The sequence below is a fragment of the Amblyraja radiata genome, chromosome 13, assembly GCF_010909765.2.
Source record: "Amblyraja radiata isolate CabotCenter1 chromosome 13, sAmbRad1.1.pri, whole genome shotgun sequence".
Classification (NCBI taxonomy): Eukaryota; Metazoa; Chordata; class Chondrichthyes; order Rajiformes; family Rajidae; genus Amblyraja; species Amblyraja radiata.
This window is the reverse complement of record NC_045968.1, coordinates 59905472-59928757: the sequence shown is the minus strand read 5'-3', so window position 1 is coordinate 59928757 and position 23286 is coordinate 59905472. Positions and strand designations below refer to the sequence as shown.

Genomic DNA, 23286 nt, shown 5'->3' with positions numbered 1-23286 from the left:
ACCTACAAACCTGTACGTCTTTGGAGTGTGAGAGGAAACCGAAGATCTCGGAAAAAACCTATGCAGGTCAGGGGGAGAACATACAAACTCCATAAAGACAGCATCCGTAGTCAGGATCGAACCCGGGTCTCCGGCGCTGCATTCGCTGTAAGGCAGCAACTCTACGGCTGCACCACCGTGCCGCCCTGGATTCTGTAATGGCTAAAACATCCCACCATATCCATGCCCTGTCCCACCACCTTACCCATCAAGCCACCCCCCCCCACATTAAAATAGGTGCAATTCAATCCAACAATCCTTCTTTGCTTCCTGCCATACCACTGCCTATTCTCTCCACTTGTCCCCTCACTTTACATTAGATCAAAGGATTAATAATCTTTAAAAATGTATTGTACACTAATCACTAATTCTGAGCTATTTAAGTTAACTGAATGCAACCTTCAAGAGCAGCCACCTTACACCAAAACTGGCCAACACATAAATGATGGTGAAGATAGACACAACATGCTGGAGTAACTCAGTGGGACAGGCAGCATATCTGGAGAGAAGGAATGGGTGATGTTTCGGGTTGAGACCCTTCTTCTGACCTTCGTCTTTGTGCCTTTTTCTATGGGAAGGAGTTCTCACCACCCAGTGATGTCCCCTTCTACCACCTCCAGCGGTCCTCTTGGACTCTGCTGGACGGCATTCTACCCTCTCTGGACCGAAGAAGGGTCTCGACCCAAAACGGCGCCCGTTCATTCTCTCTCCAGAGATGCTGCCTGACCGGCTGAGTTCCTCCAGTATATTGTGTCTTCTTTAGTGTAAACCAGCATCTGCAGTTCCTTCCTGCCCATAAATGATGGTGAATGCAAACCAATGGAAATAGGAGGGATCAATAATGTAATATGAAACATTTTGGATCAGTGGGCACATACCTACTGCCTGTGGAGCGATGATTTGGACAAATCCTGCTGAGAAGGTTATGAGAACAACAGGGTATGTGACCCAGGCTAAGTACTGAAGAAAGACATTGTGGCCCAGCCCACCGTACATCCATTTCTGAGCTATGGAAGCAAGCAGGAAAACAAAAGTTCAACAGATGTTTAATGCATTCATGGATAAGCTATCTTTAATTCTGATCTTTACCTTGCTAGATGATGATCAGCATAACACATTTGTGAAATTTCAATAACACCTGTACATTAAAAAAGTATTTTGGCTGCCTTGTTTAACACGCCTCACAAAATTGTTCCAGTCATTTGTCAGCAATTGCTTTAGTAATGTTTTATTTTCCTGATTAACAATCATATATTTCTCAACATAAACCTTTGCAAGGCAAGTGTTTGATCTGCTGAGGAAAGACTCAGCAATGGAGCATCCAAATGGCAGGCAAGGTGCAGGACTGTGGGAGATCGTTCTTTCCTCTTCAAAGGTCGATTAGAGTTGGCCAGCAGCCATTTTAAGTGGATGGAAGGGATTTTCGAAAAATCGTCAGGAGAGTGGAGAGAGAAAGCGGATTGAACCGTGGCTTTGTTTCAAGCAACGGAGGGACATTTGAAAAGCAGGCAGGCATTTGATTAACTAAATAAGAGGCTGAGCAGCCAAATCAAGGCAAGGAGGGTTGAGTGGAGCAGCCTATTGGGAGCGGCCATGTTGGCCAAGCTGTGTGAAGGGCAAGGCCAGTGTGGAGGGCAAGTGTAGCACTGAGGCTTTAGGTCAGAGGCTTAAGTACTGTGCTGAGAGAAAGTGGAGCTGACAAAATGATAATAGCAGGATAAGGGATGGTCTGTTTGTCTGGGTAATCCTGCCTAGGCTTTTGGTGTCATCGAGACGGCAGGTGGGACAGTGAATGCTCATACTGTTGGAAGCCAGAGGCATTTTCAGTGTCATCTGAGGACTACACCTGCAGTACCTGTGTTCAGCTGCAGCACCTTGTGGACCCCAGTGAATAACTGGAGCTGCAGCTGAATAACCTCAGGATTATCCGGGGTATGAGAGTGTTCATGGATAAGAGTTACAGTGAGGTGGTCGCGACTAAGGTACAGGTAGGAAATAGATAGACAGAGTCACAGAGTCTTAGAGCTTGGAAACAGGCCCTTTGGCCCAACTTACCCACACCAGCCAACATGACCTATATCTACTAGTCCCACCTGCCTGCATTTGGTCCATATCCCTCTAAACTTGTCCTATCAATGTTCCTATTAACTGTTTCTTAAACGTTGAGATAGTACCTGCCGCAACTACCTCGTCTGGCAGCTCGTTCCATACACCCACCACCTTTAATGTGAAAAGGTTATCTCTCATGTTCCTGTTAAATCGTTCCCCCCCCCCCCCCCTCCCCCTCACATTAAACCTATGTCCGCTGGTTTTCGAAGTCCCTACTCTGGGCAAAAGACTCTATACGTTTACCTGATCTATTCCACCCATGATCTTGTACACCTCTATAAGATCACCCCTCATCCTCCTGTATTCCAAGGAATAGTCCTAGCCTGCGCAACCTCTCCCTATAGCTCAGGCCCTCGAGTCCCGACAACATCCTCGTCAATCTTCTCAACGCCATTTCCAGCTTGACAACATCTTTCCTATAACATGGTGCCCATAACTGAACACTCTTAATGGGGCCTCACCAATATCTCATACAACTGCAACATGACATCCCAAATTCTATACTCAATGCTCTGACTGATGAAGGCCAATATGCGAAAAGCCTTTTGACCACCGAATCTACTTGTGATGCCACTTTCAACAAACTATGTACCAGTACTCCAAGATCCCTCAGCTCTACAACACTACCCTGAGCCCTTCCATTCACTGTGTAGGTCTTGCCCATGTTAGACTTCCCAAAATGCAACACCTCACGTTTCTCTGTATTAAATTCCATCCTCCCACATGCAAGTTTATAGGTTAATTGGCTTCTGTAAATGGCCCCTAGTATGTAGGATAGAACTAGTGTACGGGTGATCGTTGGTCAGCATGGACTGGGTGGGCCGAAGGGCCTGTTTTCACGTCGTATAACTGCACTAAACTAAAAGCTGTCAAGGTATACAACGGAATGTAGATCAGCTACAGAAATGGATGGAGAAATGTCAGGTGGAGATTAATCTGAGCAAGTATGAGGTGTTGCACTTGGGGAGGTCAAATGTAAGAGGAAAATACGTACAGTGCATTAGGAAAGTATTCACTTTTCCACATTTTGTTACATTACAGCATTAATTAAAAATTGAATAAATTATTTTGTTTTTAATCATCAATCTACACATAATACCTCAGAATGAAGAAGTGAAAACAGGTGTTTAGAAATTGTTGCCAAGTAATTAAAAAGAAACATCACATTTACATAAGTATTCAGACGCGTTGCTATGACACTCAAAATTGAGCTTCGGTCCATCCTGTTTCCATTGATAATCCTTGAGATGTTTCTACAACTTGATTGGAGTCCACAAGTGGTAAATTAAATTGATTGGACATGATTTGGAAAGGCACACACCTGTCTATATAAGGTCCCACAGTTGACAGTGCATGTCAGAGCAAAAACCAAACCATGAAGACATAGGAATTGTCCGTAGACCTCTGAGACAGGATTGTGTCGAGACACAGATCTGGGGAAGGATATAAAACAATTTCTGCAGCATTGCAGCGCAGTTGCCTCCGTCATTCTTAAATGGAAGAACTTAGGAACCGCCAGGACTCTTCATAGAGCTGGCCGCTCGGCCAAACTGAGCAATCGGGGGAGAAGAGCCTTGGTCAGGGAGGTGACCAAGAACCTGATGGTCACTCTGACAGAGCTCCAGAGTTCCTCTGTGGAGATGGGAGGACCTTCCAGAAGGACAACTATATCTGCAGCACTCCACCAATCAGGCATTTATGGTAGAGTGGCCAGATGGAAGCTGCTCCTCAGTAAAAGGCACATGACAGCCCACTTGGAGTTTGCCAAAAGGCTCCTGAACAAGATTCTCTGGTCTGATGGAACAAAGATTGAACTCTTTGGCCTGAATGCCAAGCGTCACGTCTGGAGGAAACCAGGCACTGCTCATCACCTGGCCAATACCGTACCTACGGTGAAGCATGGTGGTGGCAGTATCATGCTGTGGGGATGTTTTTCAGCAGAACGAATTGGGAGACTAGTCAGGATCGAGGGAAAGATGAATGGAGCAAAGTACAGAGAGATCCTTGATGAAAACCTGCTCCAGAGTTCTCTGGACCTCAGACTGGGGCGGAGGTTCACCTTCCAACAGAACAACAACCCTAAGCACACAGCCAAGACAACGCAGGAGTGGCTTCGTGACAAGTTTGTGAATGTCCTTGAGTGGCCCATCCAGAGCCCGGACTTGAACCCGATCGAACATCTCTGGAGGAACCTGAAAACAGCTGTGCATCGACGCTCCACATCCAACCTGACAGAGCTTGAGAGGATCTGCAGAGAAGAATGGGAGAAATTACCCAAATACAGGTGTGCCAAGCTTGTAGCGTCATACCCAAGAAGACTTGAGGCTGTAATCATTGCCAAAGGTGCCTCAACAAAGTACTGAGTAAAGGGTCTGAATACTTCTGTAAATGTGATATTTCAGTTATTTATTTTTAATTTTTAATTACTTTAAATTTCTAAACACCTGTTTTCACTTTTTTATTATGGGGTATTGTGTATAGATTGATGATAAAAAAATGAATTTAATCCATTTTAGAATAAGGCTGTAATGTAACAAAATGTGGAAAAAGGTGAAGTGGTCTGAATACTCTCTGAATGCACTGTATACAATTAATGGCATCACCCTTAACACCCTTCTACACTTCTCCAAAGCCTCCATATGTTTTCTATGGTGTGGCGATCTGAACTGTACACACTACACCATGTTTTAAACAGCTGCAATATTCTAATCTATATTCTTCTGTGTCCTTCCCCGCAATCCATAACCACCAATTTTCACGGCATCTGCAATATGACAGTAAGGTTCTATTTTTAGATTCAGCCTAAATCATTCACTTCCATGATTTTCAGCTTTATAACCCCATCCTGATAAGAGCCAATGTGTTCTTTCAATGGCAATAAAGTTATTAAATTGTTGAATATTGTAGGTTATAATAACTACAACGGACAAATGGTCATGCTCTCCCTAATCAGAGAAATTATCTCATTGCGTTATTACATTCCACGTGACATTTTCATTTCTCCTGCACTGCCATTATTTCAAAACATTATTCATAACCCTGAAGTTACACATACCTTAGTGGTGCATGGGTCATTTGAAGTTAAACTCATTCAAGCAGTACATTTTCAAAACATTTAATAACATTGCCCGATTTATGCAAAATTTCAAAAGTGGACACATTTTGAGCCTATTTTAGTGGCTATTGTGTACATACGTCATAGGAGCAGATTAGGCCATTTGGCCCATCGTGTATGCTGCGCCATTCAATCATGGCTGATCTATTTTTCCCTCTCAACCCCATTCTCCTGCCTTCTCCCCGTAACCTTTCAAATCCTTATTAATGAAGAACCTGTTAATCTCTGCTTTAAAAATACCCAATAACATAGTCTCCACAGCCATTTGTGGTAATCTTTATCAATTAACCAGAGGAATTCTACAGAACACACTCCTTAACCACCTGAAAGGAAGTGATCTTATACTACATAGAAGACAGACAAAAATGCTGGAGAATATTAGCGGGAGAGCCAGCATCTATGGAGCGAAGGAATAGGTGACGTTTTGGGTCGAGACCCTTCTTCAGACTGAAGAATTCACACAATACTTAAAGGTATCTTGCAATCAACAGAATAAGCAACATGGTGAAAGATTTCTCACATTTCGCTTATTTTTGTCACGACACAGGGCAGATTCAATACTAGCTACGGGTGCTGTCTGTACGGAGTTTTCCGTTTTCCCCGTGACTGCGTGAGTTTTCTCAGGGTGCTCCAGTTTCCTGCCATATTCCAAAGACGTGCAGGTTTGCAGGTAAATTGTCCCCAGCATGTAAGACAGAGCCAGTGTATGGGGTGATCGCTGGTCGGTGTGGACACGACGGGCCGAAGGGCCTGTTTCCATGCTGTCACCAAAGCTGGTGCAGAAAGTGCCCGTACAACTCGCTGGGTACAATATATGCCGACTCTTAGAACAATTCAAACAATCCCATTACCCTTCAGATTTTCTTATAACTTATTTTCACTCACTAGCCCATCAACTCGATCCTTCCTTCTCCCCATTTCTGGCCCTCTACCTATATTAGGGGTAATTTACAGTGGCCAATTCACCTCACAGCATGTCTCTGGCATGTGGAAGAAAACCAGAGCGTACACAAGTGGCAAATGATCACAGGTAGAAAACCCCAGACGGAAGGTCAGAAGGTCAGAACCATACGTGGAGCTGACAGGAAGCATCACATTACATTACGCGGGGGGGGGGGGCAGAAGAAAGAAAGAGGAGGAGCCAGATGACTGAGGGAGAGTTGAGAAGGGGAGAAGACAGCAAGGGCTACTGGAAATTGGAGAAGTCAATGTTCAAGCCGCTGGGGTGCAGACTGCCATGAATATGAGGTGCTGCTCCTCCAGTTTCGGGTGGTGCTCACTCTGGCCATGGAGGAGGCCCAGGACAGAAAGGTCGGATTCGGAATGCAAGGGGGAGTTGAAGTGCTGAGCCACAGGGAATGTCGGAGGTTGGGGGAAGACTTTAGTTTAGTTTGGAGGTACAGCGTGGAAACAGGCCCTTCAGCCGACGGGTCCGTGCCAATAATGATCACCCGTACACTAGCTCAATCCTATACTTCAAGGACAATTAACAGAAGCCAATCTACAAACCTGCACCTCTTTGGAATGTGGGAAGAAACAGGAGAATCCAAAGAAAACCCATGCAGTCCCAGGAAGAACGTACAAACTCTACGCCAACAGCACCCGTAGTCCGTATCGAGGTGAGGCAGCAACTCTACTGCTGCGCCACTCTGGCACCCTCTTTATAGATGTAAATACAATTATGAGAGGCATAGATAGAGTAGACAGTCAGAACCTTTTACCCAGGGAGGAAATGACTGACATTAGAGGGCGTAGCCATTAGGTGAGAGGAGGAAAGTTTAATGGAGATGTGTGGGGCATGTTTTGTGAGGATCTTGAACGCATTGTCAGGGGTGGTGTTCAAGGCAGATATAATAGTGGCATTCAAGTGGCTTTTGGATCAGCACATGGAGTAGAGGGATATGGATCATGTACAGGCAGATGAGATCAGTTTAACCAGGCATCACGTATAGTAGAAACATTGTGGGCTGACGGGTCCATTCCTGAGCTGTACTGTTCTACGTTCTGTGAAAAGCTGAGCTGGAAAATCAACAACGTATTTCAGAGGAGTTGTTTCTATGGAGTTTAATGACTTTCATTCACCATCAGTAGTAATGTTGTGTTCTTACCTTGCAAGCACATTGCAATGGCAAAGTCCATGGCCCAGCTCACCAAAGCCATCAACAAACCCAGCAAAATCAGGAAAATCCAATCTTCCCCGATTTTTGAGATAAGGAATGTTTGACATCGCACGCTCAATACTGCAGACAAAAGAAAATAGGCAATTGTTATGGATGAGGTCATTTGTAATCATTGACTGAGATATCATTTGTCAACTAGGCAATAGGTAATAATGTCTTTATTAAACAGCACGGTGGCGCAGCGGTAGAGTTGCTGCCTTTACACAGTTTACAGCGTCACAGACCCGGGTTCAATCCTGACTACGAGCGCTGTCTTTCCGGAATTATGAAAGGACTGCTGTTCTCCCTGTGACCGCATGGATTTTCTCCGGGATCTTCGGTTTCCTCCCATGTTCCAAAGACGTACAGATTTGTAGATTAATTGGCTTAGCATAACTGTAAATTGTTGCTAGTGTGTGTAATATAGTGTTAATGTGTGGGGATCGCTGGTCGGTGTGAAATCGATGGGCCGAAGGGTCAGTTTACGCACTGTACCTTTAAACTAAACTAAAATCTGCACGTTCAGTAGCTTCCACATCATTTTCACAATTATGTTACAAGCTGCAAGAGTAACAGGCCACTCAACAACTCTCAAAGGGAATGGTGTTCCGATGTCATCAGGATTTCCAGCAGGGTCGTAATCAGATCAGATACCAGGACAACATTTTATTCCAACTAGACACAAAATGCTGGAGTAACTGTGGGACAGGCAGTTTCTGTCCCGCTGAGTTACTCCAGCATTTTGTGTCTACCTTCGATTTAAACCAGCATCTACAGTGCTTTCCAACATATTTAGACGCTTTTCAAAAAGAACACACTGAATCTATCAGCTACAATTTCACAGTTGTTCATCTAGATTATCTGCCAAAAACACTGTGTTGATAATAACCTCTAAATGTGCTGTTCAGGTCCAGAACAATGACAGGTTGGTGAAGTGAACTGAATTGGAATATTTTGCAGCAACGAATCACTTGCACATCTGTTCTCAGGTCAAGTAGAGAAGTACCTACTTTGATCACTCGTTCACCTAGAAAAGGGTCACGTTCACATCATTTGACAAGGCTACATACTCTCCAAATACACAATGCATTGCATTCTTGTCTGCACTTTGAGATAAAGTACAATATCTGCACCCAAAGTAAGCACTGAGCCAATCATGTACAAAAGCGTGTGCGGACATGGTGCCGACGTACGAGAAGCCGAAGCAAAGAAGTTGAAGCCAAAGAACCGAATGGAAACGAGTCCGAAACGCCAATAAACCGAAAGAGTCTGAAGATGAAACGCCAACTAACCGAAAGGATGGGAATCCTAAATGCAAACTAACCGAAAGGGCGGGATGCCTAAAAGCCAACGAACCGAAAAGCTGCGTCGCCTAAAAGCAAACTTACGGAATGGCTGCTCTGTCGAAACGCCACCTACCCGAACGGCGGCGTCGCCTACAGGCCAAAGGACCGACTGCCGCTCAACAGAAAAGTCCAATAACGGACAGGACGTTGGAGGGGGCAGGACTTGTCAGCGATTTGTCCAGACCCCCGCGCCCATCATAACACTGTGAAGGCATGAACATTGTCCCAAATCTCCGCTCCACCCGACCCGCAGCCCGTGGAGGGTGGCCGTGGGAGAGTGGGGGCTGTCCTGAGGGATGCGCACCTTCGACCGCTTTCAACTTGGTGCTTGGGTTCAGATTGCCCAATCACCTACAGCTTGTGTGGGAAAATGAACCCTATGCTCCCATCTCCCCCGTCTCTCTCCCCTCTTCTCTCGCTCCCCCTCTCCCTATCCCTTCTCTCTCTCCCTTCTCTCTCCCCTCTTCTCTCTCCTCCTCTCTCTCCCCTCTTCTCTTTCTCCTCCTCTCTCCACTCTTCTCTCTCTCTCTTCTCCTCTCTCTTCCCATCCTCTCTCCCCCCCTCTCTCTCCCTTCTCTCTCTCCCCCTTGTCTCTCTCCCCTCCCCCCCTCCCCCCTCTCTCCCTATTTGTGGCCCATTATCTGCTATTTGCACGTTATCAGTTTATTTGTTTATGTGTGTATATATTTATATTGTGGTATATGGACACACTGATCTGTTTTGTAGTAAATGCCTACTATGTTCTGTTGTGCTGAAGCAAAGCAAGAATTTCATTGTCTGGGACCCATGACAATAAACTCACTTGAACTTGAACTTCTCTCTCTCCCCTTCTCTCCCCCTTCTCTCTCTCCTCCGTCTCCACCTGCGGGAGTGTCCCTCAGTCACTTGGGGTCCGATGCACCGCCATCGGACCCCAACCCCCACATCAGGGTGATTTCCCGCCCTCCGACCCCCGGACTTTGACACCCACACCAGGTGATTCACCCCGGTCGCGGGGACAGACATTTTATTTGTGCGTGAGAGCTTAGGTGCGTTCCGCAAGCACCGAGACAGTAATAAATACAATACAATACAATACAATTCAAATGACAATAAATTGAATTGTATTGTATTGTATTGTATTTATTACTGTCTCGATGCTTGCGGAACGAACCCAAGCTCTCACGCACAAAACAGGCAGCATCTTTGGAGAGAAGGAATGGGTGATGTTTCGTGCGGAGATGGTTCTTCAGAGTGCGTCTGAAAGGTCTCGACCCGAAACACCACCCACACCTTTTCTCCAGAGATGCGGCCCGGTGAGGCCGCTGTCACACAGTGACCCAGCCGATGAGACCGCTGTCACACAGTGACCCAGCCGATGAGACCGCTGTCACACAGTGACCCAGCCAATGAGACCGCTATCACACAGTGACCCAGCTGATGAGACCGCTGTCACACAGTGACTCAGCCGGTGAGGCCGCTGTCACACAGTGACCCAGTCGGTGAGGCTGCTGTCACACAGTGACCCAGTCGGTGAGGCTGCTGTCACACAGTGGCCCAGCTGGTGAGACTGCTGTCACACAGTGACCCAGCCAGAGAGGCTGCTGTCACACAGTGACCCAGCTGGTGAGACTGCTGTCACACAGTGACCCAGCCGGTGAGACTGAAGTCACACAGTGACCTGGCCATTGAGGCGGCTGTCACACAGTGACCCAGCCAGTGGGACAATGTTCATGCCTACACAGTGATGTGATGGACGCGGGGGTCTGGACCAATCGCTGACAAGTCCTGGCCTCCGGCAATGTCAAGTCCGTTATTGGACGTTTCTGTTGAGCGGCTGTGGGTCCTTTGGCGTGTAGGCGATGCCGCCTTTCGGGTAGGTGGCGTTTCGACAGAGCGGCCATTCGGTAAGTTTGCTTTAAGGCGACGCAGCTTTTTGGTTAGTTTGCTTTTAGGCGTCCTGCCCTTTCGGTTAGTTTGCATTTAGGCCTCCCATCCTTTCGGTTAGTAGGCATTTCGTCTTCAGACTCTTTCGGTTTATTGGCGTTGCGACCTCGTTTCCATTCAGTTCTTTGACTTCGACTTCTTTGCTTCGGCTTCTTGTCTGTCGGCGCCACGTCCGGGTACCGTACAAAAGATGGTGGTCAATCTTTACTGATATTATTAGTCCTGTATGATCGGTTCATGTGATGACTATTTTTCTCTTGTGGCACCATTACAAAGCCACTAATCAGACCCCTGATCAGAAGGTATGAGATCATAAGTGATAGGAGCGGAATTAGGCCATTCGGCCCGTCAAGTCTCCTCCGCCATTCAATCATGGCTGATTTATCTCTCCCTCCTAACCCCATTCTCCTGCCTTCTCCCCATAACCCCCAACACTGATTTCTGATAAGGTTCCAGGGTGATATGGTAAAGTTGTATTCTTTTGAAATGACATTACCAGTGGATGGAAAATTAACCAGTGCAGAGGGCACTTCAACATTCCACCAAAGACTAGGGTGGAATAACAGGTGCAGTCTGGTCTGCCAAAGGCACCTCCAAAAGTTAATAACCTCAGTGATTACAGGTTATCCATCACTCTTGCTGGATCAATATGCTCCATTCAAAAAGATGGCTCTTGAACCAATCTGTCTGTTGCTTTACAAAAAACAAAGTGCAAGAGGAACTCAGCAGGTCAGGCAACATACGTGGAGGGAATGGACAGGCAATGTTTCCAGACATTCCTTCTTGAAAGTGCAGGAATGTAGGAGAAAGCTGAGAAAGGTGTGGGAGTGGGGCAAAGCATTGGCAACTAATGGGTGGTGGGAGGGGGGGATGGTTGTTAGATAGGTGGAATAAGCAACAAAGACTAGATATGAAAAGGAGACAAGGGTGACAGATAAGGAAAGAGGAGAGATGAACAAATGCCCAATGTGATATGGGTGGAAAAAGACAAGTGGGGCAAGGGAGTGAGAAAAGGAGGTATAAAAATGGAAAAACGGGATTTGGCTATGGGAAATGAGGGAAAGGAGGAGGGGACAGGACCAGGGTGACCAGGGTGGTGGGCATGGTGGAAGAAACGTGTGTGCACTGAGGTAGTGGAGTGTATTATGTGAAATTGTAGAAGTCAATGTTCATGCCATTGGGTTGTAAGCTACCCAAGCAAAATATGAGATGCTGTTCCTCCAGTATCCACGTGGCCTCAATCTGGCATTGAAGGAGGGAGGCCCAGGACAGAAAGGTTAGTGTGGGAATGGGAAGAAGAGTTAAAAATGTTAGCAACCGTTGCTCCAAAAAGCCCTGGTGGACAAAGCATGTGTTTGATGAAACAGCCTCTTGGTCGACAACTGGTCTCGCCGATGTACAGGGAACCACATTCGGAGCGGTAATGTTGGAAGACATGCGTGTGAACCTTTGTCTCACCCACAAGGGGCTGCTGGTCCCTGGATTGAAGTGAGAGCAGAGGAGTGGATGCCACTGCTACACCTCCTGCAGTTGCCGGGGAATTGCTCAGTTTGGGTGGGAAAGAATGAGCAAACTAAGGTGTCGAGGACAAAAATCGTCTCTATGGAAAGTAGAAAGGGGTAGGGATGGGTAAATGTGACTGGTGGTGGGGTCACACTGAAGATGGTGTAAATGTCAGAGGATTCGATGTGATGGATGTGAAGGCTGGTGAGGTGAAATGTGAGGATCAGAGGAACACTATCCTTGTTCCCTCTGGGAGAAAGGCGGGGAAGCGAGTGCAGAAATGTAGGACACAGAGGAGCCACAGGTGAGATGAAAATCCACAGGAGCAAGGGGGTGGACAGGGGGGGTGGACAGGGGCAGGGGGGTGGCTCTACACAAGTTCAGTGAGACTGGGTGGACAGGTGAGCCAACATGACTACAGGTTTTTAAGCCCCTTGAGAACTGCATGGTACATATTATTTTGCTGAAATTCACTGATAAATCACAAAAAAACAATTAAGAGGCCCTTTATGTATGTGACACTCAGCACCAGTAAAAAGACCGTACACACAAATGCTGGAGAAACTCAGCGGGTGCAGCAGCATCTATGGAGCGAAGGAAATAGGCAACGTTTCGGGCCAAAACCCGTCTTGAAGTCTGAAGAAGTCTGAAGATGCTGCTGCACCCGCTGAGTTTCTCCAGCATTTTTGTGTACCTTCGATTTTCCAGCATCTGCAGTTCCTTCTTAAACACCAGTAAAAAGACCAACGGGCACAAAGTGGAAACTAATCCACCTTTTGCTAATGTATAGCATATGAAGCCCATTTTAAATGTCCAGAGGAGTGAGTATGACCTGAAAAATGTATTAGATTCTTACAAATGGGCACTCAATCGATTAGCATGGTGTAAATTAAAACACGCCAGAGGACCTAGTGTGGAAATGAAGGAAAAAAAATTGTCGCAATTTGATGATTGACAAGAAGAGATGTTGCTTGCTGCCAACTATGAAGACAAGCTGGAAACGGTACAGAGAGGATTTACGAGGATGTTGTCAGGACTAGATAGTCCCAGCTATGGGGAAAGGTTAAGTAGGATGAGGGGTGATCTTATAGAGGTGTATAAAATCATGAGAGGAATAGATCGGGTCGATGCAGAGTCTCTTGCCCGGAGTAGGTGAATCGAGGACCAGAAGACATAGGTTTAAGGTGAGGGGGAAAGATTTAACAGGAATCTGAGGGGTAACTTTTTCATAAAAAGGGTGGTGGGTGTATGGAACGAGCTGCCAGAGGAGGTAGTTGAGACACGGACTATCCCAACATTTATGAAACAGCTAGGCAGGTGCATGGACTTCAGGCAGGTTTGGAGGGATATAGACCAAACACAGGCAGGAGGGACTAGTGTAGCTGGGACATGTTAGGCCAAAGGGCCTGTTTCCACGCTGTATCACTCTATGGTTCGAGACTATGACACCTCCCTGTAGAGATTTTGTCGGCTCTGTGACATAGACAATATGACAATAGACAATAGGTGCAGGAGTTGGCCATTGGGCCCTTCGAGCCAGCACCGCCATTCAATGTGATCATGGCTGATCATCCCTAATCAGTACCCCGTTCCTGCCTTCTCCCCATAGCCCCTGACTCCGCTATCTTTAAGAGCCCTATCTAGCTCTCTCTTGAAAATATCCAGAGAATCCCACAGACTCACAACTCTCTGTTTCCTCGTCTCTGTTCTAAATGGCTTACCCCTTATTCTTAAACTGTGGCCCCTGGTTCTGGACATGGATTAACCTTTCGTTAATACTATTTGTTGTTGATGTCCCCTGACATGAACTTGATGGCACAGACAGATTAAATAGCAATCAAATTGCAGAATTATCAAGCAGGAAACCAGGATAAAAAATGAAAGCAGGACATAAAAAGCAAAATGAAGATTGACAAGATAATAAAATGTTAATTGTTTTTCCAAGGGAATAAAATTCAGCACATTCAGTCTACATTTTCCCAGGTAAGGATGACTACTTTACAATAATGAAACTTAAAATGCTTCTTAAAAAATGCAATTAAATGTCATTAATCAAGACAATATTTCCCATGTTTTTTACAATTTGAAAACTGTCAAACCATAAAATCACTGCAGCTAATTATTTGTGCTAACTGTAATTCCAATGAAGTAACAGTGCAGTCTGTGGAAGAGCAACCCAACATCTATGTTGAGTTTCATTGTCTGTAACTGGTTTACACCCAGCCCACAGCTAACAATGGCCTGTTGCCTTTATCCTCGTTACATTTTTACATATCTTTCATTAATTTGTTCTATATCTCTCTATATCATCGTCTATATTTCTCGTTTCCCTTTCCCCTGACTCTCAGTCTGAAGAAGGGTCTCGACCTGAAACGTCATCTATTTCTTTTCTCCAGCAATGCTGTCTGACTCGCTAAGTTACTCCAGTTTTTTGTGTCTATCTTCAATTGAAGCCAGCATCTGCAGTTCCTTCCCACACATCTATGTTTAACTCCTGTCCGCAACATTTGTTGTCAGTTCTACAGGTGAACGACAGCGAACAGTTTTATGGTTATCACAACTGCAGATTAATGGCTATTATTCATGACAACTCATTTTTGTTCTTTCGGTTGACCTGGTCTGTTTTATTCATTATTCTTATTTTCAATACCAAGAAAACGTGAACGTGTTATGCATATCATTGGCCCAAGACAGAGTTGACAGAAAAAAAGTCTGCTACGTGATACTGCATTCAGGAAATTCCTTCCGGATCTGTTTAGTTTTAGTTTAGATACAACGCGGAAACAGGTCCTTCGGCCCATCGACTCTGCGCTGACCAGTGATCCCCGCACATTAACACTATCCTACACACTCTAGGGATAATTTAAATTTACACCAAGCCAATTAACCTACATACTTGTACTTCTTGGAAGAGTGGGATCGCGGAGAAAACCCACGCACTCACGCAGGTGACGGGGAGAACGTACAAACTCCGTACAGACAGCACCCGTAGTCAGGATCAAACCCGGTCTCTAGCAGTGTATGGCAGCAACAATACCGCTGCGCCACCATCCATAACAAATTATAACATTGATCATTGCTCAATGAATCACTCATGGACAAATGCATTGAATCAGAAAAACAGACCTGAAATCATAAATTAATAAATTGTTGAATTATTTTTCACTGCCATTGTGAATTGTCAACAATTTGTAAAATATACTGTAATAATTGAATTATGAAATACAAGCAGTATGTTATTTAATGAATCCAATTGATAATTGAATCATTAACATCTGCAGTAATATTATATTAAATGTAATCAATGAACTATGAACCGTAATGACAATTTAATATAATATGAAAAAGACACTAACCTATTGAAATATATACAATCAGGCCTGTCAAGTTATTAGCAATCATTCATTTCATAATTAAAACTGTTAATCTAATTTCATTTTAATTGCTCATAAAATTGATACCATTGCATCTATGTCCTTCAAGCAGTGGCATTATAATTTAAAATTACTACAATTTATAAAATATTACAGCATAACTGTTTTCCTCTGATCCTCACCTTTCACCTCACCAGCCGTCAAAATTCATGTAGTTGGGACCTAATTAATTATTTACATGTATATTTTATATATATATATATATATATATATATCCTATGTGTGTATATACACATATGTAAATTAATAGTGTGTGTGAGTGCGTGCGCTGCAGATGCTGGTTTAAACCGAAGGTAGACGCAAAATGCTAGAGTAACTCAGCAAGACAGGCAGCATCTCGGGAGAGAAGGAATGGGTGACATTTTGGGCCGTTCTTCAGACTATATATCTATATATCTATCCAGTTATCAATATATTACTAAAACTCTTGTTTTGTTTCTATCTATCTATCTATTGGGTGGGCGGCGCGACCGACGTCACAGCGGCCTCTGCAGTCCGTCTGTCTTTTTTTAATTTTTTTGTCCCGTTGAGGGTGTAGTTTGTAGTGGGTTTTTAAATGTGTATGTGTGGGGGGGGTGTGGGGGGGTGGGGGGGGTGGGTGGGGGAAACTTTTAAATCTCTTTCCTTGTCGGTCTCCGTTGCCGTTGGTGCCTAGCACCGTGGAGCGGCCTCCAACCGGAACGACAACTCAAGTCATGGAGCCGGCGGAGCTGCGGACCTACCATCGTGGAGCTGGCCGGCTTCGGAGCGTGGAGAGCTGTGGTGGCGCGCTGCTGCGACCCGACTCCGGTGGATGATGACACCGGGAGCTCACGGGTCCCCGGTGGGAGACTGCTTTACGGAGCACCAGCAACGGTAACTTCTCCCGCCCGAATTGAGGGGTTGAAAGTGGGCTGGAGCGGGGCCTTACATCGCCCGGCGCAGCTTAAACAGCTGCGGACTTGCTAGCGCCCGCCGGGGGCTTTGACTTTGACTTCGGGAGAAGAATGGAGAGCAGGGGAGAGACAAGACTTTGCCTTCCATCACAGTGAGGAGGAGATTCACTGTGATGGATGTTTGTGTAAATTGTGTTGGAGTGTGTCTTGGTTTTTTTCTTGTACGACTGCAGAAACCAAATTTTGTTTGAACCTCATGTGAGGTTCAAATGACAAATAAATGGTATTGTAATCAATACTCAAGAAATCACTCCCCAACTTCCACCAACATGTCTCCTGCTGCACCAGAGGACCTAACACCCTCGACCACAGCTACACCACCATTAAGAATGCCTATCGTTCTATCCCTCGCCCTCACTTCGGTAAGTCCGACCATACCGCGGTGGTGCTTCTTCCTGCCTGCAGGCAGCAATTGAAGAGCGCACCCCCAGAAGTGAGAACAGCACAGAGCTGGTCGGGGGGGGCAGAAGAACAACTCCAGGACTGTTTGGAGTCTGTAGACTGGGCAATGTTCAAGGACCCGGCAACGGACTTGAATGAATACGCCACAGTCGTTACAGACTTCATAAAGAAATGTGTGGAGGACAGCATCCCTACAAAACCCTTCCGAGTGTTTCCCAATCAGAAACCTTGGATGAACTTTGAGATCCGCACTCTTCTAAAGTCCAGACACAGGGCATTCATGTCCGATGATACAGTGGCCTACATGAAGTCCAGATACGACCTTGGTAAGGCCATCAAAAAGGCCAAAAGGGACTTCTGCTCCAAACTGGAGGATGAGACAGATGTTCGGCAGCTGTGGGGGGCCTGAATGCAATCACCTCCTACAAGGCGAAACCAGGAGGCAGCTCGAATGTCGGTGAAACATCACTCCCTGACGAGCTCAATGCGTTTTACGCACGCTTTGACAGGGAGAATACTGATGTGCCTTCCCGATCCCCCATTCACTGTGATGGTATTTCAGTCTCAGTCACAGAGGCCGACGTCAGGAAATCCTTCAAAGGGGTGAACCCCCGAAAAGCACCTGGTCCTGATGGTATACCCGGTCGTGTTCTAAAAACCTGTGCGGACCAACTGGCGGGAGTTTTTATGGACATTTTCAACCTCTCACTTCTGAGGTCTGAGGTCCCCACCTGCTTTAAAAGGGCATCAATTATACGGGTGCCCAAGAAGAGTAAGGTGACGTGCCTCAATGACTATCGACCAGTGGCACTAACGCCGGTGGTGATGAAGTGCTTTGAGAGGCTGATCATGGAGCAAATCAACTCCTACCTCGACAAAAACCTGGACCCACTGCAGTTCGCATACCGCCACAACAGATCAACGGTGGATGCGATCTCGCTGGCCCTCCACTCCGCACTGGACCACTTGGACAACAAAAACTCATATGTCAGGCTGTTATTCATCGATTACAGCTCGGCATTCAACACAATCATCCCCTCCAAACTGGTTACCAAACTCGCAGAACTGGGTCTCTGCGCATCCCTCTGCAACTGGATCCTCGACTTCCTCATCTACAGACCACAGTCTGTTCGTATTGGTGGAAATGTGTCAGCCTCGATAACAATCAGCACGGGAGCACCTCAAGGCTGCGTGCTCAGCCCCCTGCTGTACTCACTCTATACCCATGACTGCGTAGCCAACCACAGTGCGAACTCTATCATCAAGTTCGCTGACGACACCACTGTTGTGGGGCGTATCACTGATGGGGATGAGTCAGAATATAGAAGGGAGATCGAGCAACTGTCCATATGGTACCAGCGCAATAACCTGGCCCTCAACACCAGCAAAACCAAGGAACTGATTGTGGACTTTGGAAGGAGTAGGAGGGGGACCAACAGCCCCATTTATATCAACGGGTCGATGGTTGAAAGGGTCAAGAACTTCAAATTCCTGGGCGTGCACATCTCTGAAGATCTTTCCTGGTCCGAGAACACTAACGCAATTATCAAAAAAGCTCATCAGCGCCTCAACTTCCGGAGAAGATTACGGAGAGTCGGTTTGTCAAAGAATACTCTCTCTAACTTCTACGGGTGCACAGTAGAGAGCATGCTGAACGGTTGCATCGTGGCTTGGTTCGGCAATTTGAGCGCCCTGGAGAGGAAAAGACTACAAAAAGTAGTAAACACTGCCCAGTCCATCATCGGCTCTGACCTTCCTACCATCGAGGGGATTTATCGCAGTCACTGCCTCAAAAAGGCTGGCAGTATCATCAAAGACCCACACCATCCTGGCCACACACTCATCTCCCTGCTACCTTCAGGTAGAAGGTACAGGAGCCTGAAGACTGCAACAACCAGGTCCAGGAATAGCTACTTCCCCACAGCCATCAGGCTATTAAACCTGGCTCAGACAAAACTGATTATTAATAACCACTTTCTGCTATTTGCACTTTACCAGTTTATTTATTCATGTGTGTATATATTTATATCATGGTATATGGACACATTTATCTGTTTTATAGTAAATGCCTACTATTTTCTGTGTGCTGAAGCAAAGCAAGAATGTAATTGTTCTATCAGGGACACATGACAATAAACTCACTTGAACTTGAACTTGAACTTGGATTGGGTAATGATTAAAGAACTATAGAAGATAACCCAAAAGACCATAAATGGAAAAAAGATGAGGTAAGAGGAGAGAGAGAGAGAGAGAGGCATGAGAGAGGGGGTAGAGAGAGAGGGGGGAGAGAGTGAGGGGAAGAAAGAGGGTAGAGAGAGGGGGGAGAGAGGTGGAGAGAAGGGGTGAGAGAGGGAAGGAGAGAGGGGGTGAGAGAGATAGACGGGGAGAGAGAGAGAGGGGGAGAGAGGGAGGAGAGAGAGAGAGAGTAGGGGAGAGAGAGGGGGGGAGAGAGAGGGAGAGAGAGGGGAGGGAGTGGTAGAAATATTTTTCCCAACAAACGACATTTGCAACAATGTTCCAATGATAAAACACTTAGTCCTGGCAGAGTGAGGCTGAACAGGAGGGGGAGGGGGTGCTGGGAGAGACAAGGGAATGTTTTTAAAGTACTGGCAGCAAGTGCTTGAGCAGGAGGGGGAGGGGCAGGGGAAGTAGAATTGGAATTGGAAGTTCTGGGGGAGGCAAGGGAAGTGAAATTGGATTTTATTTAAGTCCTGGCAGCAAGTGCTTGCATTTTTTTTTAATGTCTAAAAAGAGGGAGGATGACGGGCTAATGTTGAGTGGCGGAATATTGCATCGGGGAACGGGTTGCATTGGGGGAATGGGTGAGTGGTGGAATATTGCATCGGGGGAACGGATTGCGTTGGGGGACCAGATCTCCCATGTGACAGGGACCCATTGAGGGAATGAGTTGCATTGGGGGAACGGGTGAGTGGTGGAATGTTACGTTGGGAAACGGGCTGCGTTGGGGGACCAGGCCTCCCGTGGGGCTATGGGTGAGTGGTCAAATATTGCTTTGGGGGAATGGGTTGCATTGGGGGAACCAGGCCTCCCATGTGACAGGGACCCAACTTGGTCTAGTATATTACTAAAACTCTTATCTTGTTTGTTTCTAAGCATGCGTGTGAGCGTGCGTGTCTGTCTGTCTGTAATTGTGATCCTGGACCTACGCCAAAACGGTACATGATAGAACTAGAATTGTTGCACCACCTTACTCACAATTGTCCTGTGGTGGTTTGTGTCAAGTTTCATTCAGATTGATGTTATATTTCACAAGTTATTAACATTTTCAGATTTACAAAACCCCAATTTGAGAACAATTTCTTCCCTGTGCTTACAGCTATGATGTCACTATGCGATTGTAGCCCTGCTCGCAACATTGCTATCCAAGTACATTTGCTATCCAAGTACACCGAGTCGTGGTAGCCCTACCAGGTGCAAATGCATTTTTGTTTAAAGTCACAGTACACTGAGTTCTGCTAGCTAGCAAGTGCAATTGCATTTTGTTTAAAGTTTAAAAATGAAGGAGGATGAATAAGGTGAAATGAGCAGCCCCTGCGCAGTTGGGGGCTATGGGTGAGTGTTGGAATATTGCGTTGGGGGAACGGGTTGCATTGTGGAAACGGGTGAGTGGTGAAATGTTGCCTTGGGTAATGGGTTGTGTTGGGAGACCAGGGCTCCTGTGGGGGCTATGGGTGAGTGGTGGTATATTGCCTTGGGTGAAATATTTCGTTGGAGGAATGGGTTGCGTTGGGGAACCAGGTCTCCCATGAGACAGAGACCCAATGTGTCCCACTTGATCTAGTATCTATCTATTTCTATCTGTCTATCTGTCTATCTGTCTATCTATCTATCTATTATTATATAAAACTGTGTGCCTGCCGTCGTCCGGCGTCCGTCCGTCCGGCCGCCGGCCGCCTTTCTTCCTTTGATTCCTTGCTACGCCGAAACCAGACGCAGAATCGCCGAAATCTTTTCCATTTTAGTAGAGATTTCACTTTTCTTTCTAAGTATCCACTCCTGATTACATTTCGTCGTGTTTATGTACACATTTTTAATCAAATCCTTCTCTCCCCCCCAATATTAAAAAAAAAATACTGGCTTCTCCTCTCTGGCTTCGCCTCCTCCTCTCCCCTCCCTCCCCTGTTCTCAGCCCCCTCCCCCACCTGTGTGTTTGGGGGGTGGTTAATGTGAGTGTGATGCCGCAGACCCCCCCCCCCCCCCCCCGCAAACGCCTTTGGGGAAACAGACCCAATGGGTCTGCACTTGGTCTAGTATATTTCTAAAACTCTCATCTAGTTTGTTTCTATGCGTGCGTGTTTGTGAGCGTGCATGCGTGCCTGTTCGAGTGATCCCGGAAATACACCAAAATGGTACACGATAGCTCTAAAATGTTTGCACCACCTTACTCACAATTGTCCTGTGGTGGTTTGTGTCAAGTTTCGTTCAGATTGATGTTATATTTTACATTATTAACATTGTTAGCTTTACAAATTCAAGTTTAAGAAAAAGTTTGCAGTTATTGGGATCCAAATCCTCTTGCAACAAAATTGCAATCCAGGAACACTGAGTCCTGCCAGCAAATTGTAATCTTTAAAAACAGAACAGGAGGGGAAGGGAATGCTGGGGGAGTCAGGGTAATTGCTATAGCGTTCTTTTTTAAAGTCCTCGAAGCAAGAAGAGGACAGTTGGGGGCTATACATGAGTGCTGGAATATGGGGAAATGGGTGAGCGGTGGAATATTGTGTTGGGGAATGGGTTGCGTTGGGGGACCAGGCTTCCCTTGGGGATTATGGGTGAGAGGTCAAATATTGCTTTGGGGGCCAGGCCTCCTGTGTGACAGAGGGGGTCCCACTTGGTCTAGTGTTTGTATATATGTACACACACACACACACACACACACACACACACAAATTCAGCTTATGGGTTTATATATGATGAATTTTTCATAGCACGATGTTCGAACCAAAAGTTATTAAAACCAAAAATATAAATTAAAAAAGACAGCTTGCTGGACTTTACACAGCTACAGGCATCAACAAAAATAAATGAAAAATCTAAAAGAAACTTCCTGTCTGTCTCATGCTGGCATTTAGCCAGTTGCCTGGACTGACAAGAATAATTAAATTCATAAGCAATAATGCTGATGTACCTTATTGGCAAACCATCCATTTGAAAATGAAAGAGGTTGCCAGTACTGTCAAGGAATTACATCCAAACTTTGTTTAGGCAAAGCACACTCCAGATTCAGGAACAGTTTCCTCTCCACTGTTATCTGGCAACTGAACTATCCTATCACCCACTACGGACGGAGTGGTCCTGACCTACCATCTACCACATTGGAGACCCTCAGATCATCTTTAATCGGACTTTACTGGACTTCATCTTGCATTCAATATTATTTCCTTTATCCTGCATCCGTACACTGTAGATGGCTTGATTGTAATAATGTATACTCTTTCTGCTGACTGGGCAGCATGCAACAAAAACGCTTTTCTCTGTACCTCTGTACATGTGACAATAAACTAAACTAAACTCTAACCAAAACACAATCATATAGAAAATTTGTTTGATTTTATAATGGTCCAAAACTAAGTGGGTTTAGTTTATTGCTTTGGCTTACTCAGCTTACTCAGGCACTAGATTTAGGAGATTCTTTTTATTTGATCATTTAGCTTTTATGCCACTCTTCAAACAAGAGTTAGTTATTGTTATGAAATAGCTATCACACTTATCCCTCTCACATGTATCCCTCTTGCATCTTAGAAGGACCATATGATTCTCAATTCCTGGTTGAAGTAATGCTGCTCTCTGCAGCTGCCTGGTATTGTGTAAAAAATATCATCTTAAAGGTTTGAGATGCTCATAAATTAAAATATATGAGAAAAAACAATTAAATCATTGAATGGGAAACACTAATTTATCAACTAGAAGCACGGTGGCGTAACGGTAACGGTAACGGCGCTGCCTTACTGCGCTTACAGAATCAGAGACCTGGGTTTGATCCTGAGTACAGGTGCTGTGTGTACGGTGTTTGTACATTCTCCCCGTGACCACGTGGGTTTTCACCATGATCTTAAGTTTCATCTCACACTCCAAATATACACAGGTTTGTAGGTTAATTGGCTTGGTATAAATGTAAATTGTCCCTAGTGTGCGTAGGATAGTGTTAATGTGCGGGGATTGCTGGTTGGCATGGACTCGGTGGGCCGATGGGCCTGTTTCTGCGCTATTGTTAATGTGCGGGGATTTATATCTCTAAACTAAACTAAACTAAACTCATTCATATGTTTTGAGGATTGTCACGTTTTGCAGGATTGT

At 45.6% G+C, this 23286-nt stretch overlaps 1 protein-coding gene across 2 annotated transcripts in view; it reads right to left on the bottom strand.

Moving 5' to 3' along the window:
• clcn2 (chloride voltage-gated channel 2) overlaps window positions 1-23286 on the bottom strand; it is a 462683-nt gene that overhangs the window by 271135 nt on the left and 168262 nt on the right. For both annotated transcript variants that reach the window (XM_033032183.1, XM_033032184.1), the window contains exons 3-4: window positions 7372-7503; window positions 918-1046 (exon numbers count right to left, since the gene is read on the bottom strand). In XM_033032183.1, the coding sequence (XP_032888074.1) occupies window positions 918-1046; window positions 7372-7503 (261 nt within the window). The remainder of the gene's footprint in view (window positions 1-917; window positions 1047-7371; window positions 7504-23286) is intronic.